We start from the raw sequence: 25,940 nt of genomic DNA, 5'->3' as shown, positions 1-25,940 counted from the left end.
GAGTCTGTAATTCCTTGTTCCTCCACATAGAGCAAGGTATTTTTGCCTCAACACATACAGATTCAATACATCAGTTTATGTCATTAGAAATGCAGCTATCTAAGAATTCCTCAAAGACTTAAATGATGTTCAACACTGATCAGTGATTTACAGCTGTTAGCAAGACTGAATTTTCATACATGGTTCATTCACATTAATCAGAGTTGGTAAAAAGCTTTGTGAGACTACTGCTGGTTCTACAGTATTATACAAGACCACTTCATCAGATGGAAATTCCATTTCTGTTTCTTTATCTTTCTTTCATCCAGCTCAAATGGCATGTCCAGGATAGCTAGTTTTTTCTCTGATGTCCGCAGACCCTCACACAAAGAGTTGCGGATCTTCTTCCACGAGTCCATCTCTGAGCTCCAAAGTGCAGCTCTGGCCCTGATGAGCTGTGAGACTTTGGTCTCGCTGCCTTTGGCCAGACTGACGCTGTCTTTACAGATGTTGTAGATGTCCATGCCAATGAAGAAAACATTGAGCGTGATGGCACCAGCCCTGGCTGAATCAGACAGGTCAAGGGACCCGTTGACTGCTACCTCACCAATATCTGGGATATCTGGCCCCACTCCAGGCATGTTACCTAACACGTTGTGTCCCTGGGCCACCACCTTGCCAGCAACTGCAATCTGCTTTTTACTTTTCAACATCTTCATAGCAGAGACAGCATGAGCAAATGAACTGAATTTTTTTCCAACACCACGAACTTTCCAAAGCACCTTGCCTACCCCCACAGCCACATCTGTCTTACTTACTTCTATGTCGGTGACTGTTTGACTGGATGCCTCGTCCAGACAATCCTGAAGACGCTGTATATCCTCCATGAAGCTCTGGAAGTCTTCATTGGCTTTCTTTTGATATTTGAAGTTGACTCCAGTCTCTGTGGCTGTGGTGACAATACTGTTGACTCCGCTGGTAATTCCCAGCCCCAGCCCAGTCATTTTCAGAGCAAGAGACACTCCAGCAGTCACAGGAATTAATGCCACCCCAATGATGGAAAAAATACCTGCAATCACCCGCACTGAGCTTCCTGCCAATCTGGAGATCATTGCCCCCTTATTCATCCTGTCTAATTGAACAGCACTTTTCTCCAGGTCATTTAAAAACTGCAGCATCCGGTGCTGTCGTTCATCAAACTCAGTGCTGAAGCAACAACGTGATTCCTCCTCAAACAAGAAAACCATCCGAAAGTGTTGGTCCATCCTGATGAAAAGAAAAGATAAAAAAGGAGACATTATTAAGTATAACATGATATTTAAAAATACAGTATAAAAAACAGTTGGGTTTTCGTACATGTTTACCACATTTATTTAACATACACTATAGGAGGCTAAAGCAGTAATAAATCACCTCAGCAAAGATGAGTCAAAAAGCATTTCCCAAATGAGCCACATCAAGTTCTAATTTTTGTTAATAAGTAACTGTGTTTTGGTAATTATCATTTTATATTACCCAATGTAAAACTGGACATTTAATGTAAAGAACTGAAGCAAGAGAGAGTCTCCCCTCCCTTTATCTGCTAGTTATTTAGCACAATTTCCCTTTCATTTACACACTTCAACATGTGGAAAGAAGAAGCAGGGGATTGAACCACAAACCCTCCTGCAGTCAATGGATGTTCTGCTCTTCTAGTTGAGCTACAGCCACCTACATATACTGTCATGTGTTCTTTATAATCAAGGTCATATTGCCCCCTAGTGTCCTTTTAGTTTACCTGCATTCTTTTAACAGTAAACGAATAACACTTAATCATTGCATTCATTTTCAATGTTTCAAGTTTACATGATTCATACAGACTGTGCTAGTTATAATATAATAAGAGATCAATTAATCACTGGGAATGTAATCCTATTTTCCACTGAATTTAGTGTTTAAAGAACTTTTATTATATCAGTATACTGTATTTTAATCTTTGGTACAGAGTGAAGTTGTTGTCTGTAAAGTCTATTGAACACTACAGTACACTGACATAATACTGATTATATGTTGTTGATGAAATGGACCAGCTTAACTTCTACAGGAAATTTTTGTAAACAAGTCTTCAATACAACAAGTCTTTAAATAGCTGAAATACCAAATAAAGCTCAAACTGTCTCTACTATTGAAAGTGTCAACTACATTTCAGAAATACACAACTTTGCACAACTGCAAGAAGGTAATATTTTAGCACCACCAAACCTCTTATTATCACTCCATGCTTACCTGATTTCATTAAGCTGATTAATGTGACGAAGCATCCTTTGTATGTCATCTTCAGACAAATCCACATCAAGATCTACCACAGTTTCCATATTCATCCTCAGGCAAAACTCACTGAAAGAGCTGTGAATTATATAATTATACCATTAATTTATAGATATGATTTCAAATAATGTCTTTTGCACAATCAGCGTATTATTTCAAAAAAAAATAGAAGGTGCTGTTCATGATTGAAAAATTTTACCTTTCCTCTAACTTGTCACAGATCTTCTGGGTGGTCTGGATGTATTTGTCCAACTGATATTCCAGCACTTTCACATTCTGAAGTTTGGGAAGGAAGAAGGCCTTTGCATCTCTTTTAAACTTGAGGAGGAGTGGACAGACCAGCCGAGCAGTAATGATGACAACCTGAACAGTGTCAGGGCTGATCTCTTGGGGCAGATGCAACATTCGCTTCTTCTCCTCAAACACATACGGCGAGGTGACCGCCAACCTCTCCACTGCATCCAGGAAGCAGTTGAGCTTCTCCAGACCTTCCAGAGTGACCTTCAACACAGCAGCAAGCTCCTTCTCCAGCTGTTTACGCCTGCTGTCTGCAGTCACGAGGGTCACCTTGCTCTTCATATATTTCACAATAGCCTTGCCTTTGTTCTCTGACTGTTTAACATGGCCAATGCTCGGGTCAATTTCATCAGCTCTGTCTTTAATGTCCCTGATCCTTTGTAACTCTTTCTTCCTTGCATCTTTCCATTCAGGGAGGCTCTCACTGAATTTTTTTAGCGTGTCAATATCAGTGAGGGTTTCTTTTTTATACTGGCACAAGGCCTTCTGCAGTTTTCCTCTGTAAGACAAAACAACAACATATGTGTAAACCGATGATAGTTGTCCAGGAAGTGAAATGTGCAAACAAATGAAAAGAAAATCTTGCAACACCTACTTTATCTCCACACTAGTTATGCAAGTCAGTGCAGGAGAGAGACCTGGCAGAACCTCCTTTTTCAGTAATAAACGATAAACTTTATTAAACTGATCAAAACACCAGATTTTAAATCCAGTGGAACACTGATACATAAGGGGTTTGAAAGGTGATCAGATCCAAATTAGCACACCTCCCAACACTCCCACTTTTCGCAAGAGTCTCCCTATTATTAACCCTTTCTCCCAATTGGTAATTTCTCCCATTAATCTCTCATTTAACAGTCTAGACCTGCTCTATGTCAAAAGTGCTCTGAGATAACTTTTGTTATGATTTGTCACTATATAAAATGTTTTTAAATTGAATTAAATTGGATTTCATGATGATACAAAACAAATGGGGGCTCCTCAGTTTCTGTGTGAGATGGTAATCTGGCAACCCAACCCAGAAGCAGAGGTGAGCATACGCACCTCAGTTTGCTGCTGAAAATGAGAGGACGGGCTGGTTTGTCTCATACGGAAGAGGATTCGGGCCACATATGAAAATTATATTTGAGTTCTGAGTTTAAATTCAGAATTTTAGCTGAAACGCATTCACTTTATTGTAGTGGATACGTTTTGTTGATATTTTTTTGTTGTTGTTTTTGTTGCATTTATACCCCCACCAACACACACACACCCCAAGTATAATATAATATACAGTTTTGGTGTTTACAATATAAAATATGTCAAACATATTAATTACATGTTGATTTGGATATAAAGTGCATATTGAAATTACTACACAGAAGCAGCAGTAGTTCAATGATTCGAAACTTACCTTTCCGCAGACATTTGTCACCTCAGATAGTCTTCTTCCCTTATGTACTAATATGTGTCTATTGAGAAACAGTTGTTGGGCAGCTTTTGAAGACAAAGCCGTTCCAACAAGCAACACCCACCCATATACTTCCTTCCTCTGTGAAAATTTGACTGTGACATTTAGATTTATTATTGAAACCAACAGTCTTACAATATTTCATACTTGTAAATATGTAAACACATGAATTAATTGATAAATTGTAAATTCTAAATAATGTTTGGAATAAAATCTACATGACTGTGGCCATAAGGGAAAGGAAAACATCATTTATTTGACTGACTGTTATGTTTTCACTGTTTCCATCCATGAAACTTTGACTCAGTTTGTGATTCTTTGCTGCTGTTCTGTCTTGTTCTTTTCTTACTTACACGTTCTTTTTCTGTGGCTACCAGTTTATGCTTAGTCTGTTTATCTTCTCCTTTTGTCTCAGTGTCTTCCTCTGTACAACCAAAATGAACAAGTAAACTTTCTGTTCCTGGTTCAATGTTTAATAAAATGATTACACAGCATCTAAGTAAAAGTGTTTCATGGGTCAAAAAGTAGCTTAGACTGAAAACATGATCACTGTCATTAATCTTTGGAGCCGTTTTTAACCAAACTAACATATCCAAACTCTTATTGGTGAAAGAACATGTCAACCAGTGCAGCAGTTTGACTCACTGACTTGTTTTTATAGTTTTGGACAACAGCAGAGGTATACAGCAAAGAGGAATATAGATAATAGATAATAATAGAAATAATAGATAAATATAGAAAGTCACCCGCGTTATCATTTTATATAACAATCATTACTGTTTTCAAAATGCAGACATTTTACTTATTATCCCACTATTATTGATAGGATATGACCCTTATATAATGTGTTTATTGTGAGTAGATTAGACTATTGTTATCCCGTATTACTGTGTTATTACTGAGATGATTATGAATTTTTTCTTATTTACTGCATTTACATTCATATCATGTCAGCTCAGCAGATCTCTTCTGATCCTGCTTAAAAACGAGTTGCAGACTTGACATGGTAGCTGTCTGAAATTGGGACGCTGCTACACCACATGTATGACGTTTTGTTGCTTTTTGCTTGATTAGTTTAAATTATCACTGCAAATAAAGATTAACAGACTTTTCCCCTCTTTTCTTCTATTTGAGGAGGTTTAGGCCACCTTGACTACCATGTGAAATTGTATCTCAGACTTACAGGAAATCAGTGTCAGACCTCTGCAGCTGTTACACGGCTGTGAAGGAAGTTGTATACGTGCCGAGTGACAGGATATAACTTTGTGTAGGTTGTCAAAAAAGGTACCAAGCACAGTATGTTTATGTATAAAAGAAATTTGACTCCAGATTCCAGTGGCTGTCAATGTACAACAATGTTCAGGAGATACACATGGATATACAGTCAAAACAAGGACAACAAGCTGAACAGAGATATGTAAACATAAATGTATGACTATTACAAGCCAGTAGGTGAAAAAAATAGATATATACATATAGAAACAACAAATGGACAACAACATACATGTCTATATACAGGTTAACAGTTTCTGTAGATTGTCAATAAGTAGTGTAAAGGTGTTTAGGACTGCTGAAATAAACATTGAATGAAAAATAATTTACTTTTTATACGTATAGTAAGTAGTTATGTCCAGTATATGCAGGTGTACACGTCTGTGAACAATATATACAGCCTGCTTAAATATATATTTGACAGTGATGGATGACTGATTTAACTGTTCATCAGTGTGACGGCGAGAGGGAAGAAACTGTGTCTGGTGGTTTTGGTGTAACGTGGTCTGTAGCGCCTACCAGAGAGGAGAAGGTGGAGCAGGTCTGGAGCAGGTCTGCAGTGATTAATGATTATGAGTGACGTGTCTGTTAACACAAATGAGAAAAGTCTTCCCACCTCCTGCGTAGGTCCTGCAACTGGCCACATAAAATGAGCAGCAGTATTGAGACACAGATCTGTGGTGTAGACTCACTATGCACCTTTCTGTGTCAATTTGTCAAGTCCCCATGTGAATACTGCTCACTAAAACAAGTTGCTATTTGTTCAACAGATAGCAAAGTCTGCATGCCAGAGTAAAAATGTTCTCTGAAATTGCATGGCTCTATGCATATTCTGAAAACTTAAAGTTGTTCTCTTCAGCGAACTGTCTTTCCGGTCAGTCTGCAAAGATTTGTTTCCATTGATGATACAAATTATAACTTCAAATTAAAAATTTAATTCACTAATAAAAAATGTAAATACAGGATTGGTACCTTGGTACAAGCAGTGACATCACAACCAGTTGGCAGCCAATCATGGTCCAGTATGCAACTTACACAGGTGTGATGTGGAAACTTGAAGCCTCCAGAGCACAAACACTGAGAATGAACTTTACAGTGAAGTAGGAGACATCTTGTGTCCAGTGGTTGAAGTCAAGTCAAAGTAGAGTATTTTAGTAATAAAACTTACCAAACTAAACTAAACTAAACAAGACTAAAAGTTTAAGACAAAGAGAAAAAAGAAAGTCAATCTGTGTCTTACATTTACATACATTTATTGAATACAGAACTTTTCTCAAGTCAGAATAACAAGACAGTAAAAATAGTGAAACCAGTGATATAATTTCATTATAAAATCAAAGCATTACAAAAATAAGACACTGCAAAGACAAAAGCAGGTATCTCCATGGACACCACATCTTTGGAAAACTGCCTCCGTTTTATGAAACAATAGATTAGATCCAACTTTGTCATTGTTCAGAGTACGGGTACAAAGCCAATGAAATGCAGTTAGCATCCAACCAGAAGTGCAAAAATACATTACAGATGAGTGCAGGAAAGTAAGTGCTACAGCATAATTGATGCTATATCTTCAGAGAAAGTTAAGTAAATATCCCAAAAAACGATGAGACGCTGAGCCTCACGATGTGCACGCACCACAATATCCCACACTGTACAAAGAAAAACAACAAACATCAAAACACATTTATTTTGGCTACTTGGTGTCTAATAAATGAAGCAGAAAAGGCATCTAGCATTATTCTAATACAATCTAATCTAAGTATTGTGCTCTCTTTATGTGGTAAAATATACACTGGAGCATTGGACATGGTAGAAAATGGCAACTCTTGTGTTAAAAGTAGTTTTCTTATTTTTCATATATCATTATTCTTAATTAAAAGTATCACTGAATGGCAGATATAATGCATTATGTGTTTAAGCAAGCTTCAAAGTTGGCAAAAGGTATATAAATCTAGTCAACGAAAACACATACAGACTCAATTAATCGGTTTGTCATTAGAAATGCAGCTAATTAAGAATTTCTCATGAACAGACTTAAATGATGTTCAACACTGATCAATGATTTACAGCTGTTAGCAAGATTGAATTTCCATACATGGTTCATTCACTTTAATCAGAGTTGTCAAAAAAGCACTTTGTGAGACTACTGCTGGTTCTACTGTATTACACAAGACAACTGCCCCGACCGAGCTTCCTGCCACGCTGGAGATCTTTGCCCCTTTATTCATCCTGTCTAGCTGAACAGCACTCTCCTCCAGGTCATTTAGAAACTGCAGCATCCTGGGCTGTTGTTCATCAAACTCACTGATGAAGTAACAACATGATTCCTCCTTGAACAAGAACACCATCCGGAAGTGTTGGTCCATCCTGATGAAGAGAAAAGAAAAAATTAAGAAAAAGAATATATAAGAGGATGATACATTTCAAAAGTGGGCATGTTACTTCAAAAGTCAGAATGACTTGTGGAACACACATGAGGATACAAAAGCAATAAAATTAGCTTTAAAGGACAGGTTCACAAGTCTGTCTTAAACAACACTCAGGTGCCCAAGTGAACATTGAAATAGGGATTTCTTGCCATAATCATTAATCCTGTTCATACTGGCCATTAGCAGATGTCTTCATAATGTACTTGTAATGTAAATGAAAATACACAAACCTCCTTCTGTGCACAAATGTATTTAAAAGTTTATCTGAAGCTAATATGAAGCTTTAGCCATCCAAATGAGTCAAATGGATATTTTCAACATAGATATTTTCCAGCGTTACAGTCTTTTTAGTGCCAAACTTCCTCTTTTTGTTACAGCATCAGCCTCTCCCTCTGAAGCTGTAACCACAGCTGTGAAAGAAGTTTTTGCCTGTAGATTGCAAGCAAGAAAAGCTCCAAGAGGCTGATTTGAATTTTGCGTAGGTTGTCACTACAGGCCAAGTATGTTTATGCATACAAGGACTTTGACTCCCGTTTCTAGTCGCTATCAATGTACTTACACCCAACAACGTTCAGGAGATACACATGGACATACGGCCAAATGTATACATTGCATCTATGCATGCATAGATTTAAATTAAATTTTTTAAAATTTCTTAAACACTTTACAGAAAGTATTGACTATAATTTCCCTTATTTATGCCATTTGTCACTTTAAAATATAAGAGAATCATGAACAAACTACAACACATTTAATATGAGAAGATACTTGAAGAAATCTGTTTATTGATTGTTAAAGTCTGTGTTCAGAATTTACATTTATTTGGATTCATCAGGAATACATACAAGAGCTACATACATGTTGAGATGGGTGTTACAGATCATGAAACAGCAAGGCTATATTATAAAATGAAAGCATTACAACAATAAAACATTTCAAAAAGGTAAAACAGTGTTATTACAGTGTGTCCTGCAGACTCTGTAATTATGGATTCAATTGATGAAACACTGTCACACATTAAATTTAAAACAAAAGGCAAAAAACAAACAAGATGCTGATATAATTTGACTTCAGTGTCAGATGATTGAAGCGCAGTACACACCTAGTAATACAATCTACTGCACATATTCTGATTATCTTCAGATTATCAGTAAATGTTTGTTTATAGAAAGTAAAGAACTACAGTAAATGGCTTCAAATGGCAACTCTGAGGTTAACACCCAACATAGCCATTTTATATTGATATGCAATTATTCTCAGTTAAAGTATTTATTACTAAATGTGATATATATATATACTAAAATAATCTGCAAAATGTATGATATATAGACTAAAGAAAAAAAAACATGTTGGTTATGTAATCATTGAAAACTGTAATTGGTTAACAGTCATAAGAATCACAACTTAATCTCTAAAGATAAACTTAAATGAGGATGTTCAGTGATTTTCTGCTGTATGCAGGATTAAATTCTCATACATGCACAAAACTGTTTTTTCATTTGTTTTTCACCCACTTGATCAGATGGGAATTTCATTGTGTTTCTATCTACCTCTGTGGATAAAATGGCGTCTCCAGGATGGCTCATTTTTCCTCTGATGTCAGCAGACTCTGATGCAAAGAGTCACGGATTTTCTTCCACGAGTCCATCTCTGATCTCCAAAGTGCAGCTCTGGCTCTGATGAACTGTGAAACTTCGGTTTCGCGGCCTTTAGCCAGACTGACGCTGTCTTTACAGATGGTGAAGATGTCCATACCAATGAAAAGAGAACTGAGCATGATGGAACTAGGGACCTCAAGGGACCCGTTGACTATTTCTTGACTTCCATCTGAGATATCTGACGCCACTGTGGACACGTTACCTAACCCTATGTTTTCCTGGGCCACCACGTTGCCAGCATTTGCAATCTGCTTTTTAGTTTTCAACATTTTCACAGCAGAATGAATCTTTTTTCCAACACCACGCACATCCCGAAGCACCTCGCCTACTTCCACAACCACACCTTCCTTACTTTCGGTGACTGTTTGACTGGACACCTCCCCCAGACACCCCTGGATACTCTTCACATCCTTCATGAAGCTCTTGAGGGCTTCATTGGCTTTCTTTTGATTTGTGCAGTTGACTCCAATCTCTGTGACTTTGGTGATAATCTTGTTAACTCCTCTGGTAACTCCCAGGCCCAGCCCAGTCATTGACAGAGCGAGAGACGCTCCACCTGTTACAGGACTTAATGCCGCCCCAGCGATGGTAAAAATACCTGCAATCACCCCCACCGAGCTTCCTGCCACACTGGAGATCTTTGACCCCTTATTCATCCTGTCTAGTTGAACAGCACTCTCTTCCAGGACATTCAGAGACTTTAGCATCCTGGTCTGTCGTTTATCAAACTTTTTGATGAAGCGACGACATGATTCCTCCTTGAACAAGAACACCATCCGGAAGTGTTGGTCCATCCTGATGAAGAGAAAAGATAAAAGAAGAAAAGAAGAGAGAAAAAAAAGAGTAGACATTGTTAAGTATAACATGATATTTAAAAATACAGTATGAAAAACACTTGGGATTTTGTACATGTTTTCCACATTTATTTAACATACACTATAGGAGGCTAAAGCAGCAATAAATAACCTCAGCAAAGATGAGCACAAAATAGTTAGAAGTCATAAAATCTGTATAGCAAATATAACAAAACACAGAATCTGGGCTCAATATACTGACTAATTTAGAAATCCCTTTTTTAATCAAAGAAGGTCTTCCTGTCTCTTTTCCACCTCAACCAAAACTGTCTCCAGAAACTTACATGTTCGATATACAATATACTAATAGTTGGATATAACAGCCATAATTTAGTTACTAATCATAGAGTTGGTGGGTCAATCCCTGGCTCCTCCTTTCCATGTGTCGAAGTGTCCTCAAGTAACACACTGAGCCATTAAAATTACTCTTAATTTGTATGAACAGGAAGTCACTTTGGACAAAAGCATTTGCCAAATGAGCCACATCAAGATGTAATTTTTGTTAGATAAGTAACTGTGTTTTGGTAATTACCATTTTATATGTTACCCAATTTAATACTGGACATTTAAGGTAAAGAATTGAAGCAAAAGAGAGTATATCTGCTATTTAAACAGACATGGTAAGTTGGTCGCAGTTATTTAGCACAATTTCCTTCTCATTTATACACTTCAACATGTGGAAAGAAGAAGCAGGGGATTGAACTACAAACCCTCCTGCAGTCAATGGATGTCCTGCTCTACCAGCTGAGCCACAGTCACCAACATAAGCTGTCATGTGTTCTTTATAATCAGGGTCATATTGCCCCCTAGTGTCCTTTCAGTGCACCTGCATTCTTTTAATAATAAAAAAATAACACGTAATCATTGCATATATTTTCAATGTTTCAAGTTTACCTGATTCATACAGACTGTGCTAGTTATAATATAAAAAGAGATCAATTCATCACTGGGAATGTAATCCTATTTGTCACTGAATTTAGTGTTTAAAGGACATTTATTATATCAGACATAATGTATTTTACTCTTTGTAAAATACTTTTGTCCTTGTTTTGGCTGTATATCCATGTGTATCTCCTGAACAAAAGTACTTTTTGTACTTTTGTTGTCTGTAAAGTCTATTGAACACTACAGTACACTGACATAATACTGATTAGATGTTGTCGACGAAATAGAAGCAAAAGTAAATTAACTACTTGAACCTTTCAGTACTGCGTTCTAAAGACAACTTCCAGCCAAACCTCTACAGGATATTTGTGCTTTTGGATGCCCAATAATTTTGTAAACATCTGTTCTATACAACATGTTTTTAAAAAGCTGAAATACCAATTATTACTACATTTCAGAAATACACAACTTTGCACAACTGCAACGAGGTAATATTTTAGCACCACCAAATCTCTTATTATCACTTCATGCTTACCTGATTTCATTAAGCTGATTCATGTGACGAAGCATCCTTTGTATGTCATCTTCAGACAAATCAAGATCTACCACAGTTTCCATATTCATCCTCAGGCAAAACTCACTGAAAGAGCTGTGAATTATATAATTATACCATTAATTTATAGATATGATTTCAAATAATGTCTTTTGCACAATCAGTATATTATTTCAACAAAAAATAGAAGGCGCTGTTCATGATTGAAAAATTTTACCTTTCCTCTAACTTGTCACAGATCTTCTGGGTGGTCTGGATGTATTTGTCCAACTGATTTGCCAGCACTTCCACATTCTGAAGTTTGGGAAGGAAGAAGGCCTTCGCATCTCTTTTAAAGGCAAGGATGAGTGGGCAGACCAGCCGAGCAGCAGTGATGACATCCTGAACAGTGCCAGAGCTGATGTCATGGGGCAGATGTAACACCTGGTTCTCCTCCTCAAACACATGCAGCGAGGTGACCGCCAGCCCCTCCACTGCATCCAGGAAGCAGTTGAGCTTCTCCAGGCCTCTCAGAGTGACCCTCGACACAGCAGCAAGCTCCTTCTCCAGCTGTTTACGCCTGCTGTCTGCAGTCACGAGGGTCACCTTGCTCTTCATATATTTCTCAATAGCCTTGCCTTTGTTCTCTGACTGTTTAACATGGCCGATGCTCAAGTCAATTTCATCAGCTCTGTCTTTAATGTCCCTGATCTTTTGTAACTCTTTCTTCCTTGCATCTTTCCATTCAGGGAGGCTCTCATTGAATTCTGTTAGCGTGTCAATATCAATGAGGGTTTCTTTTTTGTACTGGCACAAGGCCCTCTGCAGTTTTCCTCTGTAAGACAAAACAACAAGGTCTGCGTAAATAGATAGTTGTCCAGGAAGTGAAATGTGCAAACAAATGAAAAGAAAATCTCATCAGGGACTTGCAACACCTACTTTATCTCCACACTAGTTATGCAAGTCAGTGCAGGAGAGAGACCTGACAGGAGACCTTTTTCAATAATAAAAGATAAACACCAGATTTTAAATCCAGTGGAACACTGATACATAAATGGTTTGAAAGGTGATCAGATCCAAATTAGCACACCTCCCGCTTTTTGCAGGAGTCTCCCTATTATTAACCCTTTCTCCCGCTTTGCTCCCAATTGGTAATTTCTCCAGTTAATGTCCCATTTAACAGTCTAGACCTGCTCTATGTCAAAAGTGCCCTGAGATAACTTTTGTTATGATTTGTCACTATATAAATTTTTTCTAAATTGAATTAAATTGGATTTCATGATGATACAAAACAAATGGGGGCTCCTCAGTTTCTGTGTGAGATGGTGACCTGGCAACCCAACCCAGAAGCAGAGGTGAGCATGCGCACCTCAGTTTGCTGCTGAAAATGAGAGGAGGGGCTGGTTTGTCTCATACGGAAGAGGGTTCGGGCCACATACGAAAATTATATTTGAGTTCTGAGTTTAAATTCAGAATTCTAGCTGAAACACATTCACTTTATTGTAGTGGATACGTTTTGTTGATATCTTTTTGTTGTTTTTGTTGCATTTATAACCCCCACCAACACACACACACCCCAAGTATAATATAATATACAGTTTTGGTGTTTGCAATATAAAATATGTCAAATATATTAATTACAGGTTGATTTGGATATAAAGTGCATATTGAAATTACTACACAGAGACAGCAGTAGTTCAATGATTCTAAACTTACCTTTCCGCAGACATTTGTCGTCTCTCAGTGTCTTCTTCCCTTATGTACTAATATGGGACTATTCCAATACAGATATTGAGCAGTCCCAACAAGCCCCACCCAACCCAAAACGCTTCCTTTTTCTGCTGAAAAGTTATTTGGACTATGACATGAAGATTTAGATTTATTTAGATTTATTATTGAAACCAACAGTTTTACAGTGATGCCTGCCACCCTATTTTCCTTCTGTTTCCATCCAAAATACTAAAATCTATTAAATATTTCATACTTGTAAATATGTAAACACATGAATTAATTGATAAATTGTAAATTCTAAATAATGTTTGGAATGAAATCTACATGACTGTGGCCATAAGGGAAAGGAAAACATCATTTATTTGACTGACTGTTATGTTTTCACTGTTTCCATCCATGAAACTTTGACTCAGTTTGTGATTCTTTGCTGCTGTTCTGTCTTGTTGCTTTCTTACTTACACTTTCTTTTTCTGTGGCTACCAGTTTATGCTTAGTCTGTTTATCTTCTCCTTTTGTCTCAGTGTCTTCCTCTGTACAACCATAATGAACAAGTAAACTTTCTGTTCCTGGTTTAATGTTTCATAAAATGATCACGTAACCTCTGATTTAAAGTGTTTCATTGGTTAAAAAGTAGCTTAGACAGAAAACATGATCACTGTTATTAGTCTTTGGAGCCGTTTTTAACCAAACCAACATACCCAAACTCTTATTGGTGAAAGAACATGTCAACCAGTGCAGCAGTTTGACTCACTGACTTGTTTTTATGTTTTTGGACAACAGAGGAGGTCTACAGCACAGAGGAATACAGACATTTGTAAAAAAAATAAATAAATAAATAAATGAAAAATTTTAAAAAAGGAAAATCACCAACCTTATCCTTTAATTTTTACCTCATTACTGTTTTCAAAATGCAGACATTTTACTTATTATCCCACTATTATTGATAGGATATGACCATTATATAATGTGTTTATTGTGAGTAGATTAGACTATTGTTACCCCCATATTACTGTGTTATTACTGAGATGATTATGTATTTTTTCTTATTTACTACATTTACATTTACATCATGTCAGCTCAGCAGATCTCTTTTGATCCTGCTTAAAAACGAGTTGCAAGCTTGACATGGTAGCTGTCTGAAATTGGGACGCTGCTACACCACATGTATGACGTTTTGTTGCTTTTTGCTTGATTAGTTTAAATTATCACTGCAAATAAAGATTAACAGACTTTTCCCCTCTTTTCTTCTATTTGAGGAGGTTAAGGCCATTGTAACTACCATGTAAAATTGTATCTCAGACTTACAGGAAATCAGCGTCAGACCTCTGCAGCTGTTACACGGCTTTGAAGGAAGTTATATACGTGCTGAGTGACAGGATATAATTTTGTGTAGGTTGTCAAAAAAGGTCAGTATGTTTATGTATAAAAGAAATTTGACTCCAGATTCCAGTGGCTCTCAATGTACAACAAAGTTCAGGAGATACACATGGATATACAGTCAAAACAAGGACAACAAGCTGAACAGAGATATGTAAACATAAATGTATGACTATTATTTACAAGCCGGTAGGTGAAAAAAATAGATATATACATATAGAAACAACAAATGGACAACAACATACAGGTCTATGTACAGGTTAACAGTTTCTGTAGATTGTCAATAAGTAGTGTAAAGGTGTGTAAGACTGTTGAAATAAACATTGAATGAAAAATAATTTACTTTTTATACGTATAGTAAGTAGTTATGTCCAGTATATGCAGGTGTACATGTCTGTGAACAGTGTATACAGCCTGCTTAAATATATATTTGACAGTGATGGATGACTGATTTAACTGTTCATCAGTGCGACGGCAAGAAGTAAGAAACTGTGTCTGGTGGTTTTGGTGTAACGTGGTCTGTAGCGCCTACCAGAGAGGAGAAGGTGGAACAGGTTATGTCCAGGGTGTGAGGGGTCTGCAGTGATTAATGATTATGAGTGACGTGTTTGTTAACACAAATGAGAAAACTTTTCCCACCTCCTGCATAGGTCCTGCAACTGGTCACATAAAATGAGCATCAGTATTGAGACACAGATCTGTGGTGTAAACTCATTATGCACCTTTCTGTGTCAATTTGTCAAGTCCCCATGTGAATACTGGTCACTAAAACAAGTTGCTATTTGTTCAACAGATAGCAGAGTCTGCATGCCAGAGTAAAAATGTTCTCTGAAATTGCATGGCTCTATGCATATTCTGAAAACTCCACTTGTTTTGTAACCTAACGTTGTTCTCTTCAGCAAACTGTCTTTCCGCTCTTCAAATATTCATTTCCATTGATTATACAAATCTTATGTAGTCAAATTAAAAATTGGATTCACTGATACAAAATAAATAAATACAAACTTTGTACCTACGAGCATGATTTGTGACATCACAACCAGTTTGCAGTCTATCATGGTTCTGCATGCCAGAGTAAAAATGTTCTCTGAAATTGCATGGCTCTATACATATTCTGAAAACTCCACTTGTTTTGTAACCTAAACTTGTTCTCTTCAGCAAACTGTCTTTCCAGTCAATCTGCAAAGATTCGTTTCCATTGATAATACAAATTATAACTTGAAATTAAAAATTGAATTCACTAATACTAAATGTAAATACAGAATTGGTACCATGGTACGAGCATGATTTGTGACACCAAAACCAGTTGGCAGCTAATCATGGTCCAGTATGCAACTTACACAAGTGCGATGTGGAAACTTGAAGCCTCCAGAGCCCAAACACTGAGAATGGTCTTTTCAGTGAAGTAGGAGACATATTGCATCCAGCAGTTGAAGTCAAGTCAAAGAAGAGTATTTTAAAATTTCTTCTTTAAAATTAGTGTCCAAACTCAATTTTCTAGAATACAAATAAAACTTACCAAACTAAACTTAACTAAACAAGACTAAAGGTTTGAGACAAAGAGAAGAAAGAAAGTCAATCTGTGTCTTACATTTACATACATTTATTGAATACAGATCTTTTCTCAAGTCAGAATAACAAGACAGTAAAAATAGTGAAACCAGTGATATAGTTTCATCATAAAATCAGAGCATTACAAAAATAAGACACTGCAAAGACCGAAGCAGGTATCTCCATGGACACCACATCTTTGGAAAACTGCCTCCATTTAATGAAACATTAAGATTAGATCCAACTTTGTCATTGTTCAGAGTACGGGTACAAAGCCAATGAAATGCAGTTAGCATCCAACCAGAAGTGCAAAAATACAGTGTTATTTACAGATGAGTGCAGGAAAGTAAGTGCTACAGCATAATTGATGCTATATCTTCAGAGATAGTTAAGTAAATATCCCAAAAAACGATGAGACGCTGAGCCTCACAATGTGCACGCACCACAATATCCCACACTGTACGAAGAAAAACAACAAACATCAAAACACATTTATTTTGCCTACTTGGTGTCTAATAAATGAAGCAGAAAAGGCACCTAGCATTATTTTAATACAATCTAATCTAAGTATTGTGTTCTCTTTATGTGGTAAAATACACACTGGAGCATTGGACATGGTCGAAAATGACAACTGGAAGTATTGTTATTTTTCACATACTATTATTCTTTATTAAAAGTATCACTGAATGGCAGATATAATGCATTATGTGTTTAAACAAGCTTAAAAGTTGGCAAAATCCAGTCAAAAATCATACACTCAATACATCAGTTTAAGTCATTAGAAATGCAGCTAATTAAGAATTCCTTAGACTTAAATGATGTTCAACACTGATCAATGATCTCCAGCTATTAGCAAGACTGAATTTTTATACATGGTTCATTCACATTAATCAGAGTGGTCAAAAAAGCACTTTGTGAGACTACTGCTGGCTCTACTGTATTACACAAGACTGTTTTTCTTTCACTTTTTCATCCACTTCGTCGGATGGAAATTCCATTTCTGTTTCTTTATCTTTCTTGATCTCCATCTCTGGTTCAAATGGCGTCTCCAGGATAGCTCATTTTTCCTCTGATGTCCGCAGACCCTGACACAGCGAATCGTGGATTTTCTTCCACGAGTCCATCTCTGAGCTCCAAAGTGCAGCTCTGGCTCTGATGAGCTGTGAGACTTCAGTCTCGCTGCCTTTGGCCAGACTGATGCTGTCTTTACAGATGAAGAAGATGTCCATGCCAATGAAAAAAGCATTGAGCCCGATGAAACCAGCCCTGGCTGACTTGGTGAGAGCAAGGGACCCTTTGACTGCTGCCTGACCAACATCTGGGACATTTGACGCCACTGTGGGCACGATACGTAATGCTTTACCTTCCTGGGCCACCACCTTACCAGCACCTACAATCAGCTCTTCACTTTTCAACATCTTAACAGCAGAGGCAAAATCAACAAGTGAGTCTATGCTTTTTCTAAAAACACCATCTTTAGTAAGACCCTTGCTTACTCCCACAGCCACATCTATCTGACTTGCTTCCCTGTTGGTGACCTCGTCCAGACAATCCTGGAGACTCTGCACATCCTCCATGAAGCTCTGGAAGGCTTCACTGGCTTTCTTTTGATATGTGCGGTTGACTCCAATCTCTGTGGCTGTGGTGACAGCGCTGTTAACTCCGCTGGTAATTCCCAGCCCCACTCCAGTCATTGTCAGAGCGAGAGACACTCCAGCTGTTGCAGGAATTAATGCCAAACCAATGATGGAAAGAACACCTCCAACTGCCCCAACCGAGCTTCCTGCCACGCTGGAAATCTTTGCCCCCATATTCATCCTGTCTAGCTGAACAGCACTCTCCTCCAGGACATTCAGAAACTGCAGCATTCTGGGCTGTCGTTCATCAAACTCACTGATGAAGCGACGACATGATTCCTCCTCGAACAAGAACACCATCCGGAAGTGTTGGTCCATCCTGATGAAGTAAAATATAAAATAAGAAATGAAGAAAGATAAATAACAGGAGACATTGTTAAGTATAACATGATATTAAGAATACAATATGAAAACCAGTTTGGATTTTGTACATGTTTTCCACATTTATTTAACATACACTATAGGAAGCTAAAGCAGCAATAAATCATCTCAAAAGATGAGCATGAAATAGCTGCAAGTCATAAAAGTCATTGTAGAGAACAAAACACAGAATCTGGGCTCAATGAACTGACAAACTTAGAAATCCCTTTGATAATCAAAGAAGGTCTTCCTGTCTCTTTTCCACCTCAACCAAAACTGTCTCCAGAAACTTACATGTCTGATATACAGTATACTACCGGTTGGATATACTCGCCATAATTTAGTTACTAATCATACGGATTGGTGGTTCAATCCCTGGCTCCTCCTTTCCATGTGTCTAAGTGTCCTCAAGCAACACACTGAGCCATTAAAATTACTCTTAATTTGTATGAACAGGAAGTCACTTTGGACAAAATCATTTGTCAAATGAGCCCCAGCAAGTTGTAATTTTTGTTATATAAGTAACTGTGTTTTGGTAATTATCATTTATCAATTATCAATTATCAATTTAATACTGGACATTAAAGGTAAAGAGTTGAAGCAAGAGAGAGTATATCTGCTATTTGAACAGACATGGTAAGTTGGCCACAGTTATTTAGCACAATTTCCTTCTCATTTACACACTTCAACATGTGGAAAGAAGAAACAGGGGATTGAACTACAGACCCTCCTGCAGTCAATGGATGTCCTGCTTTACCAGCTGAGCCACAGTCACCAACATAAACTGTCATGTGCTCTTTATAATCAGGGTCATATTGCCCCCTAGTGTCCTTTCAGTGCACCTGCATTCTTTTAATAATAAAAAAATAACACGTAATCATTGCATATATTTTCATTGTTTCAAGTTTACATGATTCATACAGATTGTGCTAGTTATAATACAACGAGAGATCAAGTAATCATTGGAAATGTAATCCCATTTGTCACTGAATTTAGTGTTTAAAGGGCTTTTATTATATCAGACATACTGTATTTTAATCTTTGATACAGAGAGAAGTTGTTGTCTGTAAAGTCTATTGAACACTATAGTACACTGACATAATACTGATTAGATGTTGATGAAATAGAAGCAAAAGTAAATTAACTTCTTGAACCTTTTAGTACTGCGTTCTAAAGACAACTTCCAGCCAAACCTCTACAGGATATTTGTGCTTTTGGATGCCCAATAATTTTGTAAACATCTGTTCTATACAACATGTTTTTAAATAGCTGAAATACCAATTATAGCTCAAACTGTCTCTACTATTGAAAGTGTCGACTACATTTCAGAAATACACAACTTTGCACAACTGCAATGAGGTAATATTTTAGCACCACCAAACCTCTTATTGTCACTTCATGCTTACCTGATTTCATTAAGCTGATTGATGTGACGAAGCATCCTTTGTATCTTATCTTCAGACAAATCCACATCAAGATCTACCACAGTTTCCATATTCATCCTCTGGAAAAACTCACTGACAGAGCTGTGAATTATATAATTATACCATTAATTTATAGATATGATTTCAAATAATGTCTTTTGTGCAATTAGTGTATGATAAATAAATGTATTTATTTATTTATTAAACTATGTTGTTTTATTTATTAAATGTTCCTAAGTTCTCCATTAATCATTTTTAGGCTTGGGTTGTGGCATTTCATGAACATGTTTATGAAAGATTTTACCTTTCCTCTAACTTGTCACAGATCTTCTGGGTGGTCTGGATGTATTTAACCAACTGGTATTCCAGCACTTCCACATTCTGAAGTTTGGGAAGGAAGAAGGCCTTCGCATCTCTTTTAAACTGGAGGATGAGTGGGCAGACCAGCCGAGCAGCAATGATACCAACCTGAACATTATCAGGGCTGATGTCTTGGGGCAGATGTAACACCCAGTTCTTCTCATTAAACACATGCAGTGAGGTGACCGCCAACCTCTCCACTGCATCCAGGAAGCAGTTGAGCTTCTCCAGGCCTCCCAGAGTGTCCTTCAACACAGCAGCAAGCTCCTGCTCCAGTTTTTCATGCTTCTTTCTGTCTTTGATATCTGTTAAAGTCCTCAACTCTGTCTTCCTTGCATTTATCCATTCAGGGAGGCTCTCACTGAATTCTTTTAGCGTGTTAATATAACTGAAGGTGTCTTTGGTGTACTGGCACAAGGCCTTCCTCAGGTTCTCTCTGTAAGACAAAACAACGTCTATGTAAACTGATGGTAGTTGTCTGAGAAGTGAAATGTGAAAACAAATTAAAGGTAAATCTCATCGGATACTTGCAAGACCTACTTTATGTCCACATTAGATTTGCGAGACAGTGCAGGAGAAAGACCTGACAGAACCTCCTTTTTCAATGATAAAAGATATACTTTATTAAACTGATCAAGAACACCAGCTTTTAAATTCAGTGGAACACTGATGTGGCTTTTCATAGCTTTTGAAAGGTGATCAGATCCAAATTAGCATATCTGCCAGTAGTTTTGCAGGAGTCTCCCTATTTTTAACACTTTCTTCTGCTGTGCCCCTGATTGGCAATTTCTCCCGTTAATCAACCAATTTCATAGTGACATAAATCAAATGGGTGCTCCTCAGTTTCTGTGTGGGATGGTACCTGGCAACCCAACCCAGAGGCAGAGGTGAATATGTGTAAATGACCCTGCCTGATATATATCACTCGTCACTGCACTCACTCAAGTTGTCTGCTCCGCTTAGTTTCCTGCTGAAAATAAGAGGAGGGGCTGATTTTGTTTCAGCCAGCAGCTAAGTTTAAAAGCATTTGGTGTTATCAGCTTGACCAGCGAGCTGTTCTCGTGTAAAACATATCGATGGTGGATGGGAGAAAAACCTCCTGTGTTTTTGAAACCTAGATGTTGACAGGTATAAATTAGGTTGAGCTGATATAGGCTTTTGTCAGGGGGTTCCATGTTTTGTGCAAGTCATTTGATATTTATATGCAATAAAAGTGAGCAAATTGTCAAATGTTTCTATTTGACAGAATTGTTTTTGTTTTTTTTTACAGTATACAGTGCACAAGTGATTTTTTAATTCAGACAGATCAATTAAAAACAACACACATATGAATGCCATATATGAATGTATCCACAAATTATATAAAGTAAATGGTTTAAATGTAACCCCAAGGCCTGTGAAGACAAACACATTCACCTTATTGTAGTGGGTATGTTTTGTTGATATCTTTTTGTTGTGTTTATAACCCAACCAACACACACACACCCAAAATATAATATAATTTACAGTTTTGGTGTTTACAATATGAAATATGTCAAATATATTAATTACATGTTGATTTGGATATAAAGTGCATATTGAAATTATTATACAGAGGCAGCAGTAGCTCTGATTTAAAACTTACCTTTCTGCAGACATTTGTCACCTCAGAGTGTCTTTTTCCCTTACGTACTAATATGTGTCTATTGAGATACAGTTGTTGAGCAGCTTTTTAAGACAAAGCCGTTCCAACAAGCAACACCGCACCCATCTACTTCCTTCCTTTTTGGACAACAGCAGAGGTCTACAGCACAGAGGAATACAGGCAGTTGTTGACAATAAGAAAAATATAGAAAATCACCAACCTTATCCTTTAATATAACAATCATTACTCTTTTCAAAATGCAGAGATTTTACCTTATTATCCCACTATTATTGGTAGGATATGACCCTTATATAATGTGTTTATTGTGAGTAGATTAGCCTATTGTTACCCCCATATTACTTGCTTGATTAGTTTAAATTATCACTGCAAATGAAGATTAACAGACTTTTCCCCTCTTTTCTTCTATTTGAGGAGGTTTAGGCCACCTTGACTACCATGTGAAATTGTATTTCAGACTTACAGGAAATCAGTATCAGACCTCTGCAGCTGTAACCACAACTGTGAAGGAAGTTGTATACGTGCCGAGTGACAGGATATAACTTTGTGTAGGTTGTCAAAAAAGGTACCAAGCACACTATGTTTATGTATAAAAGAAATTTGACTCCAGATTCCAGTGGCTCTCAATGTACAACAATGTTCAGGAGATACACATGGACATACAGCCAAAACAAGGACAACAAGCTGAACAGAGATATGTAAACGTAAACATATGGCTATTACTTACAAGCAAGTAGGTGAAAAAATAGATATATACATATAGAAACAACAAATGGACAATAACATACAGGTCTATATACAAGTTTCTGTAGATTGTCAACAAGTAGTGTAAAAGTGTTTAGGACTGCTGAAATAAATACTGAATGAAAAAATAAGTTACTTCATATACATATAGTAAGTGGTTATGCACATTATATGTACATGTACATGTCTGTGAACAATATATACAGCCTGCTTAAATATGTATTTGACAGTGATGGATGACTGATTTAACTGTTCATCAGTGTGACGGCAAGAAGTAAGAAACTGTGTCTGGAGGTGATTTATGATTATGAGTGACGTGTCTGTTAACACAAATAAGAAAAGTCTTCCCACCTCCTGCGTAGGTCCTGCAACTGGCCACATAAAATGAGCAGCAGTATTGAGACACAGATCTGTGGTGTAGACTCATTATGCACCTTTCTGTGTCAATTTGTCAAGTCCCCATGTGAATACTGCTCACTAAAACAAATTGCAATTTGTTCAACAGATAGCAGAGTCTGCATGCCAGAGTAAAAATGTTCTCTGAAATTGCATGGCTATATGCATATTCTGAAAACTCCACTTGTTTTGTAACCTAACGTTGTTCTCTTCAGCAAACTGTCTTTCCAGCCAGTCTGCAAAGATTCGTTTCCATTGATAATACAAATTATAACTTCAAATTAAAAATTGAATTCACTAATACAAAATGTAAATACAGAATTGATACCTTGGTACGAGCATGATTTGTGACATCAAAACCAGTTGGCAGCCAATCATGGTCCAGTATGCAACTTACACAAGTGTGATGTGGAAACTTGAAGCATCCAGAGCACAAACACTGAGAATGGACTTTACAGTGAAGTAGGAGACATCTTGCATCCAGCAGTTGAAGTCAAGTCAAAGAAGAGTATTTTAAAATTTCTTCTTTAAAATTAGTGTCCAAACTCAATTTTCTAGAATACAAATAAAACTTACCAAACTAAACAAGAATAAAGGTTTAAGACAAAGAGAAGAAAGAAAGTCAATCTGTGTCTTACATTTACATACATTTATTAAATACAGATCTTTTCTCAAGTCAGAATAACAAGACAGTAAAAGTAGTGAAACCAGTGATATAGTTTCATTATAAAATCAAAGCATTACAAAAATAAGACACTGCAAAGACCAAAGCAGGTATCTCCATGGACACCACATCTTTGGAAAACTGCCTCCGTTTTATGAAACAATAGATTAGATCCAACTTTGTCATTGTTCAGAGTACGGGTACAAAGCCAGTGAAATGCAGTTAGCATTCAACCAGAAGTGCAAAAATACAGTATTATTTACAGATGAGTGCAGGAAAGTAAGTGCTACAGCATAAGTGATGCTATATCTTCAGAGATAGTTAAGTAAATATCCAAAAAACGATGAGACGTTGAGCCTCACGATGTGCACGCACCACAATATCCCAACTTTGTGCGAAGAAAAACAACAAACATCAAAACACATTTATTTTGGCTACTTGGTGTCTAATAAATGAAGCAGAAAAGGCATCAAACATTATTCTAATACAATCTAATCTAAGTATTGTGTTCTCTTTATGTGGTAAAATATACACTGGAGCATTGGACATGGTAGAATATGACAACTCTTGTGTTAAAAGCAGTTTTCTTATTTTTCACATATCATTATTCTATCACTGAATGGCAGATATAATGCATTATGTGTTTATGTGTTTGTTGGCAAAAGGTATAGAAATCTAGTCAAGGAAAACACATACAGACTCAATTAATCGGTTTGTCATTAGAAATGCAGCTAATTAAGAATTTCTCATGAACAGACTTAAATGATGTTCAACACTGATCAATGATTTACAGCTGTTAGCAAGATTGAATTTCCATACATGGTTCATTCACTTTAATCAGAGTTGTCAAAAAAAGCACTTTGTGAGACTACTGCTGGTTCTACTGTATTACACAAGACAACCGCCCCGACCGAGCTTCCTGCCACACTGGAGATCTTTGCCCCTTTATTCATCCCGTCTAGCTGAACAGCACTCTCCTCCAGGTCATTTAGAAACTGCAGCATCCTGGGCTGTTGTTCATCAAACTCACTGATGAAGTAACGACATGATTCCTCCTCGAACAAGAACACCATCCGGAAGTGTTGGTCCATCCTGATGAAGAGAAAAGAAAAGGAATATATAAGAAGATGATACATTTCAAAAGTGGGCATGTTACTTCAAAAGTCAGAATGACTTGTGGAACACGCATGAGGATACAAAAGCAATAAAATTAGCTTTAAAGGACAGGTTCACAAGTCTGTCTTAAACAACACTCAGGTGCTCAAATGAACATTGAAATAGGGGTTTCTTGCCATAATCATTAATCCTGTTCATACTGGCCATTAGCAGATGTCTTCATAATGCACTTGTAATGTAAATGAAAATACACAAACCTCCCTCTGTGTACAAATGTATTTAAAAGTTTATCTGAAGCTAATATGAAGCTTTAGCCATCCAAATGAGTCAAATAGATATTTTTAAAGAAGATATTTTCCAACGTTACAGTCTTTTTAGTGCCAAAGTTCCTCTTTTTGTTACAGCATCAGCCTCTCCCTCTGAAGCTGTAACCACAGCTGTGAAAGAAGTTTTTACCTGTAGATTGCAAGCAAAAAAAGCTCCAAGAGGCTGATTTTAATTTTGCGTAGGTTGTCACTACAGGCCAAGTATGTTTATGCATACAAGGAATTTGACTCCAGTTTCTAGTCGCTATCAATGTACTTACACCCAACAATGTTCAGGAGATACACATGGACATACAGCCAAATGTATACATTGCATCTATGCATGCATAGATTTAAATTAAAATTTTTAAAATTTCTTAAACACTTTACAGAAAGTATTGACTATAATTTCCCTTATTTATGCCATTTGTCACTTTAAAATATAAGAGAATCATGAACAAACTACAACACATTTAATATGAGAAGATACTTGAAGAAATCTGTTTATTGATTGTTAAAGTCTGTGTTCAGAGTTTACATTTATTTGGATTCAACAGGAATACATACAAGAGCTACATACATGTTGAGATGGGTGTTACAGATCATGAAACAGCAAGACTATATTATAAAATGAAAGCATTACAACAATAAAACATTTCAAAAAGGTAAAACAGTGTTATTACAATGTGTCCTGCAGACTCTGTAATAATGGATTCAATTGATGAACACTGTCACACATTAAACTTAAAACAAAAGGCAAAAAACAAATAAGATGCTGATATAATTTGACTTCAATGTCAGATGATTAAAGCGCAATAAACACCTAGTAATAAAATCTACTGCACATATTCTGATTATCTTGAGATTATCAGTAAATATTTGTTTACAGAAAGTAAAGAACTACAGTAAATGGCTTCAAATGGCAACTCTGAAGTTAACACCCAACATAGTCATTTTATATTGACATGCA

The 25,940-nt window shown here is 36.9% G+C and overlaps 3 protein-coding genes across 3 annotated transcripts; all 3 read right to left on the bottom strand.

The window, feature by feature from the left end:
• Window positions 1–236: 236 nt before the first annotated feature.
• Window positions 237–7,671, bottom strand: LOC121883960. The gene is made up of 4 exons (XM_042392415.1): window positions 7,492–7,671; window positions 2,486–3,174; window positions 2,245–2,364; window positions 237–1,245 (listed from the first exon to the last, which is right to left on the bottom strand). Exons 1-4 carry the CDS (start codon window positions 7,669–7,671, stop codon window positions 237–239), a joined length of 1,998 nt encoding a protein of 665 aa, XP_042248349.1.
• A 1,379-nt stretch (window positions 7,672–9,050) lies between these two features.
• LOC121883959 lies at window positions 9,051–13,393 on the bottom strand. Its single transcript, XM_042392413.1, has 4 exons — window positions 13,380–13,393; window positions 11,902–12,498; window positions 11,667–11,780; window positions 9,051–10,187 (listed from the first exon to the last, which is right to left on the bottom strand). Exons 1-4 carry the CDS (start codon window positions 13,391–13,393, stop codon window positions 9,317–9,319), a joined length of 1,596 nt encoding a protein of 531 aa, XP_042248347.1. The 3' UTR covers window positions 9,051–9,316.
• Window positions 13,394–16,650: 3,257 nt separating this feature from the next.
• On the bottom strand, window positions 16,651–24,640 carry LOC121883958. Its single transcript, XM_042392412.1, has 5 exons — window positions 24,461–24,640; window positions 22,841–22,860; window positions 20,048–20,539; window positions 19,726–19,845; window positions 16,651–18,278 (listed from the first exon to the last, which is right to left on the bottom strand). The coding sequence occupies exons 1-5, from the start codon at window positions 24,638–24,640 to the stop codon at window positions 17,381–17,383; spliced, it is 1,710 nt and encodes a 569-aa protein (XP_042248346.1). The 3' UTR covers window positions 16,651–17,380.
• Between the last annotated feature and the right edge of the window lie 1,300 nt (window positions 24,641–25,940).

Source organism: Thunnus maccoyii, chromosome 18 (assembly GCF_910596095.1).
Source record: "Thunnus maccoyii chromosome 18, fThuMac1.1, whole genome shotgun sequence".
In the NCBI taxonomy this organism is placed as follows: Eukaryota; Metazoa; Chordata; class Actinopteri; order Scombriformes; family Scombridae; genus Thunnus; species Thunnus maccoyii.
Note: the sequence above shows the minus strand (reverse complement) of the source record. Positions and strands in the feature narration are given on the sequence as shown.

Excerpts from the sequence above, each read along its gene's own strand:
- LOC121883959 (XM_042392413.1), bottom strand. Across the intron at positions 11,781-11,901 it reads TGTGACAAGTTAGAGGAAAG|CTCTTTCAGTGAGTTTTGCC; the intron begins GTAAAATTTTTC and ends TATAATTCACAG. Across the intron at positions 10,188-11,666 it reads AATCAGCTTAATGAAATCAG|GATGGACCAACACTTCCGGA; the intron begins GTAAGCATGAAG and ends TCTCTTCATCAG.
- LOC121883958 (XM_042392412.1), bottom strand. The coding sequence starts at position 24,640 with ATGGACCAACACTTCCGGATGGTGTTCTTGTTCGAGGAGGAATCATGT. Across the intron at positions 22,861-24,460 it reads CCAGTGTGGCAGGAAGCTCG|TTGCAGGACCTACGCAGGAG; the intron begins GTCGGGGCGGTT and ends TTATGTGGCCAG. Across the intron at positions 19,846-20,047 it reads TGTGACAAGTTAGAGGAAAG|CTCTGTCAGTGAGTTTTTCC; the intron begins GTAAAATCTTTC and ends TATAATTCACAG.
- LOC121883960 (XM_042392415.1), bottom strand. The coding sequence starts at position 7,671 with ATGGACCAACACTTCCGGATGGTGTTCTTGTTCAAGGAGGAATCATGT. Across the intron at positions 3,175-7,491 it reads CCAGCGTGGCAGGAAGCTCG|GTGTTGCAAGATTTTCTTTT; the intron begins GTCGGGGCAGTT and ends GAGATAAAGTAG. Across the intron at positions 2,365-2,485 it reads TGTGACAAGTTAGAGGAAAG|CTCTTTCAGTGAGTTTTGCC; the intron begins GTAAAATTTTTC and ends TATAATTCACAG.